Source organism: Thermobia domestica, chromosome 18, assembly GCF_964235325.1.
Source record: "Thermobia domestica chromosome 18, izTheDome1.hap1.1, whole genome shotgun sequence".
Taxonomy (NCBI): Eukaryota; Metazoa; Arthropoda; class Insecta; order Zygentoma; family Lepismatidae; genus Thermobia; species Thermobia domestica.
Window position 1 is genome coordinate 31967305 of NC_137471.1, and position 19409 is coordinate 31986713.

The window sequence follows — 19409 nt, forward strand, 5'->3', positions numbered from 1 at the left end:
CAACGGATGCAGTGTGAAAACTGAAATATGTTAAAGTTTTAATTTGGTTTATGTAGTTATATATTGTATAGGAATAAAAGCTATTTTAACATGCATTATTTTAATTATTATGATCCAATATTTGCCTTCCTTACAACGAAAACTTCATCTCGGCAGGTGGACTTCCGAAGAAAATATCAAGATTCTATTTGCATACTTCCCACGCTGTCTTCTTTCCTATATCTGAAAAATACATGCTTCTGATTTTAAAACCCGAGTTCCAAAAATTCATCTTATTACTTAAAGACTAAATAGAACTTTTATTTACGGCTATTATATGAAAAATGTTAACTGTTACTGAGTGGTCGAAGTAAGGCGGTATGCGGTGGTATGACATACCGCCTCTGGTTTTTCAGTAATGAGGACATACCGTCTCTGGTTTTTCAACGATCAAGACAATATTCAAATAGCCGATATGTTGAGCCAAAATCATAATAAAACATACCCCTCTGCTTTTTTTTTCCACTTCGAACACTGCTGTTACTGCTAAAATAGCAAATTTTCACACTCAGTCATGTATCAATGTAGCCAGTTTCTATAGTGAAAATCGATGTATATTCAGCAGGATAAAATGAGGAGGAATGCGGGCGGACGTCGTTCCCCCACTTCCAAAAATATCTATAACGTCCCCACTTTCTAAAAAATTTTAATGGACGAAGATAGGCACAGGAGGACGGTCTGATATCACGCGACCCTCTACCTTTCAGATCTACTTTTACCCCTGTGCATATTCATTACAAAAAAGAAGAAATACTAAATTAAAAATTGGAAGATTAACACATATGGAAGATCTTTGCCATCCACGTGAAAAATAAATTCACATAAATGTCCACCATGATGCAGTTCCAATGCATAAGCTCTCACCACAACATTCGTCACTACACTTCCCAAAGTTGCTGAATAACTTGGACGTTCTTGGATAATTTGTAAGTTGTAGGTACTCCAAAATATGCAATTTGTTTGTTTAAGAGGGGAGGCGCGGTGGCTCAGTGGCAAAGCGTTCACCTCCGGTGCTTGGAGTCCCTGGTTCGATCCCAGCTCGCGCCGTGTGGACTTTGTGGTGGACAAACACCGTGCTCGTGGGTTTTCTCGGGGTTCTCCCGTTTCCTCCCACTTTCTTCATTCCACCATTTCATTCATTTCTCATCATCACCGTCTCCTTTAGCCTAACCGGCATAACCGTAGGACGTAAAATTTAAAATATGTCTTAAAAGATTTTTGTTTGTTTAAGTGTCCATGGAGGTGGAAGTGTGCTTTATCACTGAATCAAATTGTCACGAAAATTTGCTTCCTCACATAACAACTCCTGAGTGCGAGTACCAAATCTGAGGCATTACCTATAATCTGTTTGTTGCAGTCGTTACACCAGTTACACTTTGTAAGGATACAGGTGCAAATCATGTTTTAAAATGCGACGCAGTGTCGTTTGACTCGGTCTCACGTAGCCAGCCGGTCTTCTTGTAAAAACTTCCGGTGCGTCTTCGACACTCCTGCGAACCCGTTCAATTGTTGGATGTGTTCTTCCCGACCGTGGTCTCCTCGATCGCAGCAAATCAGCTACTGAACTCTGCTCTCTGAAACGTCCACCCAAACAACGAATCACTGATTCAGAAGGTGCATCTCTGACACGAAACTGACTGCAATACGCTTTTTTTTTTTTCAGGCAATTGACCTCTGGTTTTCAAAATACAGTTCAATAATTTTCGTTCTCTGCGCAACTGAATTTTTCCCCATCTCGCACTTTCTGAAATCTGCAAAATATTAGGAAAATGATGGTTAGAACATTTTCCATCATACTTCTACTACAGTAATCACACGAAATATTCACATTAATCTTGTTCTGTTGGAAAATACTGTGTGTTGCAACTATTTGGTAAATTGTGCCCTTTATATTATATATAATACCAGGGTGAGTCATATGTTCGTAGCGTGTCCATGGGTAATGTTCAGCACCCGATTCCCCCTGTACCACAGAACCCTATTTGACGAAGTACATCCCATCACACTGTATGATCCTTCCCCATTGTTCCACCAATGACACAAGCCAATAACGGAAGGCTTTGAAGCAAATGCCCGTAATGCCCGTTTTCACATCATCCACGGAATGGAATTGTCTGCCGTGCAGAAAGTGTGCCATGGAACGAAACAGATTAAAATCAGATGGCGCAAGGTTGGGACTGTAGGGGGGAGGGGGTAAAATTTCCACGCCATCCATGGCTGCAATTTTCTGGCGGACTCGACCTGTGGCATGGAGCGTTGTCAAATTGAAGGAAAAGTCGCTTTCGGTCCACCACTGCCAGATAACGACGGTGAACAATGTCGTATACCCGTTCCAGTTGTTCAGTATACAATGTCCCATTTACGGCATGGCTATGTGGAACGAGCTCCCAGTGCACAGGACCTTCGAAATTCCACCGCACGCACAGCGTAATCTTCTTTTCAAAACGTCCTCTCAACCAGAGGTGGCGCCTCGGTACCTGGTCGAAGCCATTGTTTCCCGGTCTCGTGATAACAAAGAAAGATCCACTTTTCATCATTCGTGATGATCCTCCGCCAAAACCTGTTGTCATTTGGATTTCGAAGCAGTTCTTCACACAAGATCACACGTCATTGAGCTTGAGCTGGAGTCAACTCATGGGGAACCATTCTCGGTTGCATGGAGCGAAAACCAAGTTGATGCAGATGACGAACAACACTGATTTGTGATGACTGGGCCTCATTTGCCAGCTGACGGGTACTAATTCCTGGTTTTCCTTTCACAGCGTTTAGGAATTCCTCGATATCCGTCGTCACAAGGCGTCCATACTTGGACTTGCCATCGAGACTGGTCACCAGCCCGAAAACGTTGAAACTATTTTCTAGTTGTGGGTGGGTGGACAGTACCTTCACCCTCTACGGCACAAATTTCCTTGGCTGCTGCTGCTGCATTCAACCCCTTTTTTCAGTAATGGCGCAGGAGCACACGACACACATTTTCCCTCAGTCATTCTCCTGCCAACTGTGTATTCAACGAGTAGTTCCTCCTACACACCGTTAGCTCTGTGATAAGACAGACACGTGACACGCGTTCTGTCACCACTATCTTCAACTATTCTACACGTTGCACATGATTTTCCGGCATCGATTGAGCGGGGCCACCCAACGCTACGAATTTATAATTCACTCTGATATGTTTCGAGTTTTAAATTTTTTTCTCAACATACGTTAATCTTCAGTTTGCTGAGTGATTCCTAGTTCAAGCTTGTTAATTAAATGTCAGTGCAAGACGTCAATACAGTGTTCTGTTATTTGTGATTTATATACATAACAAGGATTTATCATTATCCATAAATTAGGAAAAAAAGGAAATCCCATTATCGAACTATAAACAACCCGCCACTTTTATTCTACAGAATCAATAAGCATGTTTTATGTATCAAGTTTTCTTTAGATACACTGAGGAAGATGTGAGAAGTCTCTCGAAAGTGTTCGCTCAATTTGTGTCTTTTAACGTATGAGAATGTTGGTAAATATGCATTTCATCGCATGAACTACTCATTAAAAGCCTTGATCATTTCAAAGGAAAAAGAATATTTTTCCAAATTTTATATCAATTCACAAGTAAAAAATATACTCACAGGTGACTAATCAACACGAAAATGAACTTTCTGCTAGTATATGTGATCAACTATACACGAGGAATATTTAACAATTGCTGTCTGTGATATAGGAGGAGTTGAAAAAAATATTGTGCTTATATTATACTTGAAAGCTTTAGAAGTGCATGTGCCAAAGTTGAGGGCAATATCATTGATACTGGTTTTGTTCCCTGTGTTGAGCAGGTAGCAACTGAGTGTGGATTGTGAAAATGAAGAAAACAGAACTGCGTGCCGTAATCAAATACTTCCAGATGAACAGCCTAACACAAGCGGAGCTGCATGTTATAGTTAGTGTGCAGGGTGATATTGGTTCCTCTTACCAAGTGGTAAAACACTGGTCACGAGAAGTTTGAAAATGTTACACATGCTGTCGAGCATTAGCTTGGTGATCAACCTCCTTTTTTGATTATTCTTCTGTAACAAAATGCAACCAGCAGCTCTAGAACATACTTGGATAAAGTACATTTTCGTAATGGGTGACTGACTTCGTGCCTCAGCAGACAAAAACACCATAAAGGAACTGCCATTCGAAGCTAAATGGACACAGGTTCTGAAGCAGGTATTAGGAGACGCGGTCGCCCATCAAGATCCAAGACAGAGGACAATGTGCAAATGGTTCAAGAAATATTCATTCGAAGTCCTCAGAAATCACAAAGATACGCATCACGTGAAAGTGGTTTAATCCAACACACAATCCGAACTATTCTGAAGGAAGACTTGAATTTTTGTTCATGGAAACTACATTGCTAAGAGAAATTATCGCCGGAAGACTGATCATCGGTTGGAGTACGAGGAGTTGATGAATGCTTCATATGGAGACTGGTCAAATCTTTTCGGTAATATTCTGTGGTCAGATGAAGCTGTGTTAACTGGCAAAATTATTATTGGGCAGGAGAGAATCCGACAGTGATTGTTGAGAAAAACCCAACATAGTGTAGTACAGCATGATATCCACGAAAGTTGTGGGTCCATACATCATTCGAAACACTACGAATGCAGAACGGTACCTTGCAATGCTTCAAGATTATTTTCACGGTATTGTGTCCACGCGGGACAAATACGACGACTTAGTCTTTATGCAAGATGGGGGCCCGCCTCATTTCGCATGTCCTGTCCATGTGTGGCTCAACAGCAATTTTCCGCGACGCCAGGGGACGTCGTAGTCCCTTTGGGTGGCTAGCAAGGAGTCCTGATTTAAGACTGTAGCTTCTTCCTCTGAAAGTGGGAGAAAGAGGAAGTTTATCGCACAAAACCAAGAACTCATGATAAATAGAAGCAGATTCGCGAAGTTCTTGTAAACGTACTGCTGGAGTATTTGCAGAAATTGTACCAACCATCTCTACCTACCTGCGAAAGCTGGTGGATAATGACGGCGCTTATGTAGAATTTTAACACTGCATAACAATTCTATCATTGTAAGGAACAATATGCATTTTGTTTCATGAAAATTAGTTAGATATTTTTAAAAAGTTATTTAAAAATTTCAATTCGAAGATAATTCCCGCCCACCCTATGTTTTATGTATATACGAGGAGAGACTCAAAAGAAACCAGCCTTTTTTTTTTCAAAATCCTTTTAGTCTTTTTCCCCACTGTTTGAAGGTCCTCAGGAACTCTTCAGCTTTGATATCGCCCAGTGCCCTCTGCGAAGCTCTTTTTACAGCTCCCACATCATCAAAACCCTTCCCTTTTAGATGTTTTCCATTCTAAGTGTATGGTTTGTGTGTTAAGTTCACTGTGCTTTATTCAATATATAGTATTTTGTTCAACTGTGTGTGTCACTGGAGCAGCCAATGGTCGAAACTTTTCATTTAGTAACTTCAATTTATTGAACTATAATATTGTCAGCCCTTTTAACTATTATAGAGCTACTCTACAATATTGATCATCGTTTTAACCGACTTTTTCGTTATCCGACCAGGTCTGATCCTGTGGTGGTCAGTTAACAAGGAATTATATATTTCATTTACCAGATTTCATTATTATGTTGTTTTTTTTAAAAAAATTTGCATTGTCTTATTGGTTGTATTATGTAATGATATTCATTTAATATATTGTAATGCATATTGAAAAATGAGAAACAGTTCTGTTACAGGTAACAAATAAATAAATATGTACAACGGGCTAAAAAAAAAAAAAAAAAAAAAAAAAAAAAATCAAATATGACACAGGTAAACATCCAACATCCCTCATATACAAGGTGTAGTGTTATCTTGATACGCCCTTCTTCACCCTTCCGGGATTTTCAAGGTGAATTTTAGATTTTCAGTCAAGCAACTACTGCACCATAACTTTTTATTCTAGGATCATGGTTCGTACCTCATTCTCTTCAGTATAAGCAACCTTCCAAACGCTACCATTCGCATATCTGTAGGGAAATTCGAGAAGAACGGAAATTTTCTTGGGAAAAAATCTTTCTTCAAAAGTTTAGGCCCCTCTAGACCGGCCCTCTGTTAACGTACACATCTCAAATTCACTTGAAAAATGCTAAGTGGTGTACGAATATGATAATACGTGCTCTGTCTGATGGTCATGTCGACGAAATATATATGTTTCTTCGAACCCATCAAATCTTTTAGACAGCATTTTCGAGAGAACAAAATAAGCCTTTTGCGTTGTACTCTTGAAGGCCAAACAGATAACGTCCAGACCCCCTACCAACTTGACGAGCTCCTTCTCAAAACACATGTGACTTGTTTCGCAATGCACATACGACTTAACAATAAAGATCAGATAGTAATAGATGTTATACGAGCGTTTAGAAACAATACACTAGTATAGTATATACCATAAATCTCGATAGGGTTAAAGGGACAGCGATGGTTCACTGGTAGTGTCTTCACTTCTAGTGCGTGAGATTCCTGGTACTATCCCAGCTCTTGCAAAGTGAATTTTGTGGTGGACAAATACCGTGTGTGTGCGTTTGCTCGAAGTTCTCTCATTTTCTTCCACTTACAATCATTCCATTATTGTCACCATCCATCTCATCTTAGTCTCGGTGCATAATTGCGGGATGTTAAAAAAAACGCTCCTTTTAACTTTTAAATACACACACAAAAGCATTGAAGTTCCGTATTATGCAAATATCAACACGGGAATACTGCTTCACATACTAAGTTATACCATCAAATTAACAGTGTTTTGGACCCAATGTAACATTTTTTTCAGATGATACTAGGTCAGGTTCTTACCTTGCAAATCTACATGCGAAACGAAAACTTACATTATTATATTTGTTATAGAGTGTTACAAATTATATCACAAATATTCGAATTTGGAAGGCCTCTATAAGAGTAACACGTAGATTCTAAGCTTTTGTATAGCATTTAGAAATGAAATATATAATAATTTGACTTAGTACCATTTGAAAAAAAAAAAAAAAAAAAAATCACTTTATGTTAGGTTGCCAACACTGTTGTTTGGTGGTATTGCAAAGTGCCACACAGTGTTCCATTGTCCATATTCCCACGATACGAAGTTTGTTTTTTCCTTTCTAATTGCTTAAAAGCTACAAAAGAGTATCAAGAAGAATAGTCCATATACGATGTGTGGTTAGAAACCGGATTGATTTTGTTATTGGCGAACAGCGAGCGTGTGAAGGTCAATCGATGCAGGAGTGTATACAATGTACTCTGCCTGCTGAATGAGAGATTGCTTAGAGTGCAAGCCGCTCAGTTCCGTTGTGGCCTTTGAACGAAACGGACTGGGCATCTGTGCTCCATCGGGAAAATGCTTTGTGTTAAAATGGAACACCATATCAATGTAAAGTTTCATTTCAAACTAGGAAAATCCATTACAGAACCTTATAATTTGCTAAAAACAGTGTAGGAGATGGCTTTCTATCTTGCACACAAATTTTTGGTCGGTTTAAAGAGGGACAAGAAGTGATCACAGACAATCCGTATACTGGATGATCAATATTCAAACAATTGGCAATGTGATTCGAAAAGATCATCCCCTGAGTATTCAAGCTAGTGCTGCTGAAATCGCACGAATAGACAAAGAAAGTGTTCGTTAAATGTTACATGAACGTTTCAATATGAAGAAAGTGTGTTGAAAATAGGTGTCAAGGAACCTGACATCGGAATAAAAGGAAATTCGGATGAACATTTGTGCTGACGTTAATTGGGTGCCCGAGGATGTAACTGCAAACCAACATGATTACCTTAATATGCTGACAACCGCTCGTGAGTGAGTAAGAAAGATAACGACCTGATTTGTAGAGAAACAAGTCATAGATTTTGCACCAAGGCAATGCTCCTGCTCACGTGGTACTCTCAGTGAAAACATTTTTGGCTAAACATGGGTTCCCTGTGTTATATCATCCGTCATATACACCGTATCGTGCTCCGTGCGATTTTTTTTTTATTATTCCCCAAGTATAAGTCAGCACTGAAAGGAACTAAATTTGAGACAGTGGAAGCTGTGAAATGAATTTTTTTTTACAAAAAAAAAAAAAAAAAAAAAAGCGATGGATGTCATGAACATGGTTTCCACAAACGACTGGTAACTACTTCCAGCAATGGAACATTCATATGGAACGATGTACAAATTGTGAAGCTTCCTACAAAGATAATGTCCCTATTGTATAAAATCATCAATAAAAGATTCTGTACCATCAGTCCAGTTTTTTCTAGCCACTCCTTATATTATTCATTCATTTTGCAGTATTTTTAAAAAGGTAAGGAGACGCTGAAAACTCGGATTCAGTGCTTGTAAGCACAGACTTTTTTCTGTGGGATAACTATAGATTTTAAGCACATCATGCTGCCCTCTTCTGTTGCAGATATGTTATCATCATGGCGGCATTTTCGTTGAGTGAGATTGTATTATCTTCGGTCATATTATAATAAAATAAGTAGTTTTTATTTTTATTTAATATCTGACATTCAAAATAATTTTAATTTCACAAGATGTTATCGGTTAAAAAAAAAAAAAATCTGATACTTCAACCTTCAGTTCATTGTTTATATGGGCAATTTCTCGTCTCCCTAACAAAAAAGAAAATGTTAAATACATGGAACTGTAATTTGAAAACAAAATTAACTACCTTACTTAAAGTGCAGTTCGAATCACTAATACCAATGCCGAACAATTCGTAATTAACGCGAACACACATAAATCACACATCTTCTGTAACTTGCGCTGCTATTCCGGTTTACATTTTTTTTCTTTTTACAAGTTATAACCAATCCAATTATAACAAGATACTTAAAAAAAATAACTGCAATTTTTCTTCTTAATAATATAAATTTAAAACAAAACATAATAAAATTTGCTATGATACAAAAATAATTTACACGGGACATTTGTAAATTGGTAATTTGAAAGTTCATTTACTTTAAAAAAAAAACTTGAGATTTTGGTTCCAAATCTGGCCTCATTATTAGTTTTCGCAATATTTGCACTGTCTCACGAACGGAGCTCTTTCCTTTTTAAGTTCTTAACAGGTTTGATGCAGAATAATAATTAATTTTGTACTTTAATAATGCTGTCTACACCTTTTCTCTTCATGAAGTATGCAATTTACAATACTAGAATAAGAAATTCACTCAACAATTTAACTTTCAGGTTTGAAACCTCTAGTATTTTTGTGAAAATTTGAGAGAGATCATTTGCTTATTCTTCAGTAACCCAGTGCCGTACCGTAGGAAAGGGGGCGAGCGGGGCAACGGCCCCAGGCGCCGAAGTAAAGGGCGCAAAATTCGAGAGGAAAGAAATTTTAAAAAGGAGGGAAAATTACTTGGTATATTTTAGATCAACAGCAATATTTTTCAATCTAATATTTAATTTGACGAATGTCAGACATACTTTCTGGCGTCCCTAGACATTTGCTAAAAGGGCCCCACCCGTATATAAAACGGAAGGAAAAAAAAAGTAATAAAAGGTGCTCCAAATCAAGGAAAAGCAGAGTTTAAATTTGAAAATTTTCTTCCGTTTTCGCTCCGTGGCTGGTCTATTGACCTTATTATGTAAGGGAGCGCCGTCATATACTCTCGCCCCGGACGCTGATTTTGCACGACGCGGCACTGCAGTAACCGCAGCTTTATAAAGTGAAAAAAAAAATACTTTTCTTCTAAGCACATCTCAATTTACAAGTAATAATTTGGACTATAACAGGCACCTTCTGAAAGGAAAACTGAACATGATATAGGTTATCTGAGAATTGGCCGTCCCACTACGGTAAGTCCATCTATTTTTCATTTGTTAATGGAAAGTCCCACTACTAACAGAATGTCAAAAGCTAAGACCTAATAATATAGTGGTAAAATTTGGTGGAAATGATGCTTTGCTGCTATCTTTAATGTCTACGCAAAATGTAAGCTAAATGAGTATACAGTAATACAAGTTGGAGTTTAGACGGGTGTACGTAATAAATAAGGGAGCTGAAAACTTCCACTATATTTATTTTCCAGCCCACTTACTTATACGGTAGAAATTCTCTTCTATTTTCTTTAAAATGAACGAGGATTTTAGTGGTAGTTCTTAAGTGTATCTTTCTTTTTAAAAGTTTAATTCTGCGTTAATGTTTATAAAAGAAACCTAATATAAAATTATTTTGACAAAGCAAGGAAAGTTTAACTACACTTGAAAAAGAAAGAAAAAATTAAACCATTAAAATTCCCTTCCAATATTTTAAGTGTTACACTCGGACACGTTTTCTTAGAATGGCTTACAGCTTTTTTTTTTTTTTTTTTTTTCAATTTGATATATCAATTTTTGGATGAACAGTGGTATTTTAAGAGGCCTAATCACTGCGAAATTAAAATATCGCTAATTTTACAGTAATTATGTGATATCTTCAAATAGATAAAAGATAATCGAAATGTGGAACAAGAGCGCCGTAGACAGTACTATTTTGCATGAGGTACCCTTATCACGAGTCACCTAGTAGCTTTCCGTTTGCAGCCATTTAAAAACGCGAAAATAAATGCCGATTTTCTAAATGGCTGGAAATCGAAAGCTGATAAGTGAGTCGTGATAATGGTATCGCATGTAAAATAATATTGTCTAGCGAGTTCTTGTTCCACTTTTCGATTATCTTTCATCTATTTGAAGATATCTCATAATTACTGTAAAATTAGCGGTATTTTAATTTCGCCGTGATGGGGCTTCTTAAGAATATAAAACGAAAACTTTATCAGTATCAATGGTCACTTGCCATTTCCGGTATATTGTGGGTTACTAGTAATATTTTACTATATAAAACAATATATAAATATTGATACTAAAATTAATTCAATAACCTACTACTTATATCCTTTAACACATATTTTACGTATATTCCATGTTTTTTTTTTCAACAAATATATTCTTCATAATTACAATCGTATTTAAATAAGAGCACCTAGAGTAATTACGACTTCGAATCTAATTAAGAAGAATCCATTTGTTGAAAAAGAGAAAGAAATACTGGAATATACAGGGTGCTGCAAAACAACACCGACAACGTTCGGGAGGTGATTGCTCAAGATAAGACAAAAAGTATAGACCAACCTGGGTGCACAAATGCTTCTTTATGGAGTTATAGGCTGCCGAACACATGAAAAAAATGAACTTAAAGGTCCATAGCTCCAATACTATGGGACCTACCGTAGCTGGGTCAAGACCCTTAAGAACTAATATGTGCCCTATCCAAATATACATGTTTCAGAATCTTAAGGTACTCACGCAACAAATTTTTATAGAGGCAATTTGGCGGGCATATAATTTGAAGAAAAATTGTTGCGGAAATACCGCAGGATTATGAAACATTGATATTTGGGTAAGGCACGTACTAGTTCCTAAATAAATTCTTGATCCCACTACGGAAAGTGTTATGGTATTGGAGCTATGGACATTTAAAGTTCATTTTTTCATGTTTTCAGCAGCCTATAACTCCATAAGAAAACATTTGTGCACCCAGGTTGGTCTATACTTTTTGTCTTGTTTTGGTGTCACGAATCACCTTCCAAACATCGTCGATGTTCTTTTGAAACACCCTGTATAATAAACTCATATTGTTGTATATACTAAAAATGTACGAGTAACCCAAAATATACGGGGAACGGCAATTGACCATCAGAACTGATAAATTTTTAGTGATGTTCTTAAAATAACACTGCTGGAACAAAGAATTAGGCGAAGAACATATTGTTTAAAAAAAAGCCACTGTGTGTCTCTGAGAAAAAGAGTTATTGTAACACTCGAAACATTGAAAGAAAACTTAAAGGAACATTAGTAGGTGAATAATCCCTTATGATGTATTCTCTGTACACTCCATGAACAATTACATTCAAATCCGCGTTCATTTAGAAGAAATATGAATACTTTCCCACATAAGTGAGTAAGTTTAGTAACCAAGACGGTGCTTCAGGGGATATAAAATGGCTTCTATATTATTATTTATTTATTTATTTTTCACTTGAACACGTAACGTTTTCATGTACAATTGTACAACAGACATTTCGGTGAAGTAAATGGGAGGGAATCGTTCAACTGCCTTCATACTCACACCCTCGACGACCCCCAAAACATTGTTAAAAAAAATAATTACAAATAAATATAGCGTCAACTTACATTTTGTGAAATTAAATGTAATACAAAAGGCAATTTGGAGAACGATGTCCAGACCAGAGACGTACTGTGGAATAGAGTGTACGAGTTCTCGATATGAGGTTTTCAATTGATAATTATGTCACGATCATATTATGAGCATCATAAACTAATTAGATCATATTTGTGAGTTGAAAATGAAAATATCCAAAACTTTTACCAGTAAATGTCAGAGTACTTTCTAGGACACTATATTTTCCAAATTTTAATACCACTTATTTTTATAATAATTACTTTTAAAAATATAAAATAACGTTAATTTTCCGTAGAATGACCCTTTTTTTTATCTATAAACGAATTTTCAGAAAATTTGAGTTTATTTTATAACATTTACTAAGTCCTTGAACGCAATGTTTTTTCAAATTTTATTTCAGTTCTTTCGAAAAACAGTAAATTTATTTGTAATAGTATATTATTTTGTACCAATCTGTTGGTTTCTAACTATTATTCTGCAACAACCTGTTTAGCAGTTAATATTTCAATTATTACTCTACGTCAGTCTGTTTAGAAGTTAACTTTTGTCCATTATTCTATGTCAAGTTGTTTAGAAGTTAATATCTTCTCTATTGCTATGCATTAACTTGTTCCGAAGTTAACATTCCATTTATTAATCTATATTAACTTATTCTGAATTTCACATTTCATTTATAATTCTGCACCAACAGCTCAATACTTGACATTACATAAAATATTCCGCATTAACTTGTTAAATTGATATTTCATCTGTAATGTAGCACTAACCTATTTAGAAGTTATTATTTCACCCATTATTTTGCACACCTTGTTTACAAGTTTCTATTTCATCTGTTATTTTTGCACCAATTTGTTTAGAAGTCTTATGTGCACCAATTTGTTTAGAAGTCTTATATGCACCAATTTGTTTAGAAGTCTTATATGCACCAATTTGTTTAGAAGTCTTATATGCACCAATTTGTTTAGAAGTCTTATATGCACCAATTTGTTTAGAAGTCTTATATGCACCAATTTGTTTAGAAGTCTTCTATGCACCAATCTCCTTAGAAGTTGCTATTTCATATATTATCCTGCACCAATCCTCTTAGAAGTCAATATTTCATCTATAATGTTGCACCAATCAATTTAGAAGTTAATATTTCCTTTAATACAGTGCACCAATCTGTTTAGAAATTAACGTTTCATCTATTACTTTGCACTAACCGTTTACGAATTAATATTTCATGTATTATTTTACACTAATTTGTTTAGAAGTTAATCTATATAATCTATTTTACGCGCTAACCTGTTTGTGAGTTAATATTTTATCCATTACATTGCACTTATCTCTTTAGAAAATAGTATCTCATTCATTCTTTTGCACAGATTTATTTAGAATTTAACATCTATTATTCTACACTAAGCAATTAAGAAGTTAACATTTCATTTATTATTCTGTATTAATCTGCTTAGAAATTAACATTTTATCCATTATTGTGCATTAACTTGTCTAGAAGTTAACCTGCTACGTCACGTTGACCACAATATGTACTGTTTCCTTAAGTGATTTTTAAGAGAATGAGGCACTGATGAACACACTATATAAGACTTCTATATCCTTGCTCGTGAATAAATAGCTTTTGAAATTAAAATCCGAAGGCCAGATTTCGAATCAATATACAACAATCTACATAAAATAGCATTATAATTTATATGAACTTTAGATTACCATTTCACAACCATTCCCGATTGAAATACGATAAATTTGAAATAAGTGAAATACAAATAGTAACTACTACAAAAGAATAATTTATAGTTTTTTCTATTTTAAAACAGTTTTTCACCGAAATCAGAAATGCTACTGGCCTACATTGAATCCTCGCCACTATTTAACATTTTTTATTATTATTATTTTTACCTTAGGGTAATAAAAAACACAGTATGAATGTTTTTTATAAACGTTCTCTTTTTATCTTATATAAATTTCAGTTTTGATTTGGAAACAAATCTAATTACTGCATCTCATCACATGGTCACATCATATATATATATAATGATGATAAATCACACCTGTTACCATACATACTAATACTTTCATTTCATTGTTTAAAACAAAGTCATTAATCTCACTTTTAGTTAAATTTCTCGTATTATTTTTTTCTTCTCGGGAAATATAAAGTTTGTAAAAATGTTCCATTTCTTATCACCCATAATGCAAGTTAGAATTATTTTTTTTCTTATTACTGATAATTTTTTTCATTTAAAGTTACATTATAGTACATAAAAGTAAATTAAGCAACGGCATACATTTCTATGTATATCTATTTTGTGTATGTATAATATATATTTATATATATATATATAATACAGTGTTATGGTAATAGTAGTAACTGTTATAGTGTTTACACTAACGCTGTTTCCCAACCTTTTTTTGACTCGCGACACCCTTTATGAAGGATACTGTATATAATTTGGGATAATCTTGCTAAATCTTATTCCTTCAAAATATCGGGTACCCCAAAGTGTCGCGGCAAACCCGATTGAGAATCCACGCACTAACAAGTTAAAGAGATGCACAAAAAATTACTTTAGGTTAACACCTTTTTTCTTTTCAACTTGTAGCTTCCAAACCTTTTTAAAGCTTTTTTTCTTTTTCTTTATCGTGCAAATTTAGAAAGGCGTTAATTCCCAAAATTCAATACCAAACTAGTAAGATATATTTACATAGATACATATCCTCTTCTTGTATGTATGTATATATTTATATATAGTATATGCAAATCCACGTAAAATATATGTATTTTGATACATATATTTCATGAAAGAATATATGTTTAGATATGGGGGAAAGACATCCTTTCACCAAATTTGCATATAATTATATATATATATATAAATGTATCACGCTCATTTACCTGACACACTATGTACTATCACTAGGTTAGCTGACAGTTCTTTAAATAAAAATCATACAAAAATGCACAACTGTAAACATTCCTGTCTCTTCAAAAAACTAATATTGTTCATCTTTCACGAATTTTTTTTAAAGATCTCGATAAAAGTTCACGTACGCCTTCAATGCCGGAGGTAGGGGCAAAGCTCGTATTTTTTCTTTCATGTACACGGAGTAATTTATACCGTTGACCACTTCCCCACTGTTTGAATCTTTGTCGTCTTCCTTATCAGAATGTTCGCTGTTACCACCGTCAGCGAACGGTAACCGTTCCCACACAATGTCCTTGTCGTTACTGTTCTTATCGGAATCACCAAATAAAGACTTACTTGGACTCTCCGTACTTTTCGACTGTTTAGGGTTATCGAGGAGGTCGTCCATATCGATGGGAGCCGAATGACCTTCCGACCCAACCGGAGAAATTTCAGAGAAATCCGAATCCGAATCTATGTCCATTGCAATATCTTGATCGGAACCAGAACTCAGACCTTTTCCGTTTTCAATATCGTCTCCTATTCCACTATCGAACTTCTCCCGTTTGCTAATTTTCTTGCGTTTGTTCATCTTATTATCGCTTTCAATGTTGCCACTCACAACCAAATCTAAATTATTCTCCTTGTCATCTTCCGTACCATTAGCTTCTAGGCTTTCTCCAAATCCTACCACCAAGCTATCTGACATTTCTTCTTCGTTTGCTTCGACTCCAACACCGTTCCGCACGTTCTCAGTCTTTTCGGAGCTGGCTTCCGCCTGGGTTGTAGCAGAAGTACTGTTACTATGCTCAGCGTTTCTAGCCCGTCGATGCCCAGCTAAGCTTCTGGCTAATTCTATGACAGCAGTAATCTGACTCGCTGTGTCACGTGGTACGTCGAAAAGACCTCGACGTCCTCGCCCTTCTTCTTCCCCGTCACCACTGCCGTTCTCGGCGTCTCTTGGCTCATCATTGTCTGACTCTTCGAAGATTGGAATCACTAATCGACGCAGGGGACGTTTCTTCACTTTTCTTTTGGGATATCTTCGTTTCCTAGTTCTCAGCTCTGGGTGTTCTCGGTCTATGTTATGACGAAGAATACTATGAATGGCTCCTCGACATACTTCTTGCAATGATAAGGGTTCATAATCCGCTGAAATAAAGGAAAAACACAGTCAATAGCAACTTAAAAGAATTACAAAGAACACAACATACTAAAATAATACCAAATCCACCATTTTTCTTTTGTTTGTTTTTCATAAGTGAAAGGAGCTAATGAAATGGAACTTACCACAATCATAGATAATGTTATTCTACAACAGAAAATATTAACCTGAAGAATGTTCAGTGTTGCCATTCATAGAAACTGCAGTGTTATCAGAATAACATTTCCCCCAAAATCTAAATTAAGGGAGAGACTAGAGGAACGAACTCAACTGCATTTGATTACGTATCATGTTGTCTTGGAATCATGTGAACTACTTTTTAAATAATAGCTGTATTTAGTTTGTAATAAACAAAATAAGTAATACAGTTATTAAAATTAAATAATAATTAAGCAAAAAAAATGGTAAATTTTGTATTATTTTTAGTATGTCAGGCTCTTAACTTGGAGTAATCTATATACTCGTCTACTACCTAATAATTGTTGAAATTTTCAATGAGTACACTCATCTTCCTCAGCGGCTTTTTCTTGCAAAAATTAATTAAGGGTTTTTGTTTGATACGTCTATACTATAAGGTCCATCCTTAAAGTAGTAGGACTGATTTTTTTCTTTTCATTTTACAGACTGACGGCGGTTACTCCACCTGTTGTTGGTTGAGGTGGGTCTAAGGAAAGACAGGAAGTAGCGTCAGTCGGCTGCCAGCCATAGCAGGGTAAAGATCGCTCGTCATCGTAACCTCTGCGAGTGACCCTCGTCACGCTGCGTCATGGCCAATCTTTTGGAACAGCGTTACGCCATCAAATTTTGCATGAAGCTCGGTAAAACTGGGAAAGAGACTCATGAAATGATCAAGACGGCGTACGGTGATAACGCCATTGGAAGATCGAGTGTGTTTGAGTGGCACAAGCTGTTTAGGGAGGGGAAAGAAGAAGTTGAAGACACTGCACGGCCAGGACGACCTTCGAGCTCCAAAACGGAGGAAAATGTTGCAAGAGTGAAGAATTTGCTGGACAGTGACCGAAGATTAACTGTTTGCATGATTGGCGATGAACTTGGCATTGCTAAAACTCAAGTTCACGAAATTGTTCACGAACAATTGCAAATGAGGAAAATTTGTGCAAAGTTGGTGCCGCGAGTGCTGACAGGCGAGCAAAAGGACGTTCGCAAAAGGACTTCCGAGTGGTGGCGTATCTGGCCCAACATAACATTGCAACCTTGCCTCAGCCACCCTACAGTCCCGACCTTGCCCCACCAGACTTTTTCCTCTTCCCCCGCCTCAAAACCACCCTGAAAGGGTATCATCACGGCTCGGTGGAAGCATTACAACAGGCCGTGACGAGGCAGCTGAACAGCATTCCAGTTTCCGCCTTTCAGGAAGCGTATGAAAACTGGAAATCCCGCTGGCAGCGGTGTGTGGATGTAGGAGGATCATATTTCGAAGAATATTAACCGTAAGTGTTATTTCTGTCAATATCTTATTTTTAATTGACTCAGTCCTACTACTTTAACCCTATATTGCGCAGTGTTAATCCAAATTAACAAACCATGTTGAGTGTGATACTTTGAAAGTCATACCGTAGATGGTGCCACTTCTGTTTCAGATGGTTTCCTTTATGCCGTGCCATCTGTTATGAACACTCATAATTGCATCTCTTTCGGAAGGAGAGGTTTTCCAGCAGTTTCTGTTGCGAGGGCGGATACAGCGTGGGTGAAATGCATTGCTTTGTTTATTTTTGAAGCAAGAGGAGTCGAAAAAAGGGAAATTTTTCTTTGAAAAAATATTTTTCTAGAAGGTATGTGTCTGTTGTTTATTTTAAGTACTTGTAACTTATCACACTAATTTCGTTTTGTATTTGATCGTCCGAAATATGTTTGTATATTCTGATTAACATTGCGCAACTACGAACCTCTTTTACTAAGAATCAAACATTTCTTCGATAGGCCTAATGGAAAGTTTGAAAGGCTGGTTTCTTACCTTCTTTTCTTTGAATTTTGTTGGAATTTTTATTGGCCCATGGAAAGCATTGTTGCGTGCAGTGTATGCTTTCAGTGTTACCAACTTATGAATAAAAATAATATGAAGTTGAACACGAAAAAAAATACTAAACGTAACAACGTCATTTCAGACATCTTTCTCTATTTTGTTTTCGATTTTGTGTTATTTTGAAAACCTCAGTTACTCTTTCTCTCTCTTTACTTTCTGTTACTCTTTAGTATTATTTACCGATTTATTGCCGATAAAGATTCTTGAAGACTGTAAAAGCTTATATTACTTTAACAGGTGAGCACGAATATATTTCGGAAAAACGACTCGTTCAGCCATATATACCTCCTGACGACAGTGAGGATAGCAGCTCCAGGCAAGCGATAGAGTTAGGAGTTCTAGATTCAGACGATGAAGAATGGCATCCTAAATCTGAAACTTCAAATGGATCAGAAGATATGTTCAAAACTATTGTACTCCAGTATTTTACATTGATTTCATTGAAATAGATACTTTTAGATTAGTAAATTAAAATAATCGTTTGCTTTTTTTTCTTTCTTCAGATGAAACAGTAAATGTCAATTCCAGTCAGGCTACAACTGCTGCCAGTCGTCAGCCCGAATGGAAAAGAATAACAAGAAATTATCCACCTCTTCAGTCATCACAATAGAAATCGAGTTTGTCTTCTCTAAATGAAATCAGATCTCCAATTGAATATTTCCAAATGTTTTTAGTGCTGATATTCTGGATTTTATCGTTCGTGAAAGCATTTTATATTCTAACCAGAAGGACCCCAATAAACCTTTGGAACTAACTAAGTTGGAATTAGAAATATTTAGGAACCGTAATGTTCATGTCCATTTTCGCATACCAAAGACAAGATTGTATTGGAGTTCATCCTATAGAATTCGCCAAGTTGCTAATAACATGTCTTACGGCATTGTGTTTCACTTCAAAGAAAAATTGTTTACTGTCATTCTATACATAATAGGTGTGATCCATGAAAGATATGTTACTAATTTCAGATTAAACATACTATGTTTCAGTATACCTTAGAATACATATTGTTTACTAAAGTATGTTATGAAAATCTGCGCAATACTAGGTGTAAA

At 36.1% G+C, this 19409-nt stretch overlaps 1 protein-coding gene across 4 annotated transcripts in view; it reads right to left on the bottom strand.

Moving 5' to 3' along the window:
- Positions 1–8535: 8535 nt before the first annotated feature.
- Positions 8536–19409, bottom strand: part of LOC145674817 (protein-L-isoaspartate O-methyltransferase domain-containing protein 1-like) — an 82401-nt gene continuing 71527 nt past the window's right edge. For all 4 annotated transcript variants that reach the window (XM_081745035.1, XM_081745036.1, XM_081745037.1 and 1 more), the window contains exon 6: positions 8536–16300. In XM_081745035.1, coding sequence (XP_081601161.1) covers positions 15267–16300 — 1034 coding nt within the window. In that variant the 3' untranslated portion in view covers positions 8536–15266. The remainder of the gene's footprint in view (positions 16301–19409) is intronic.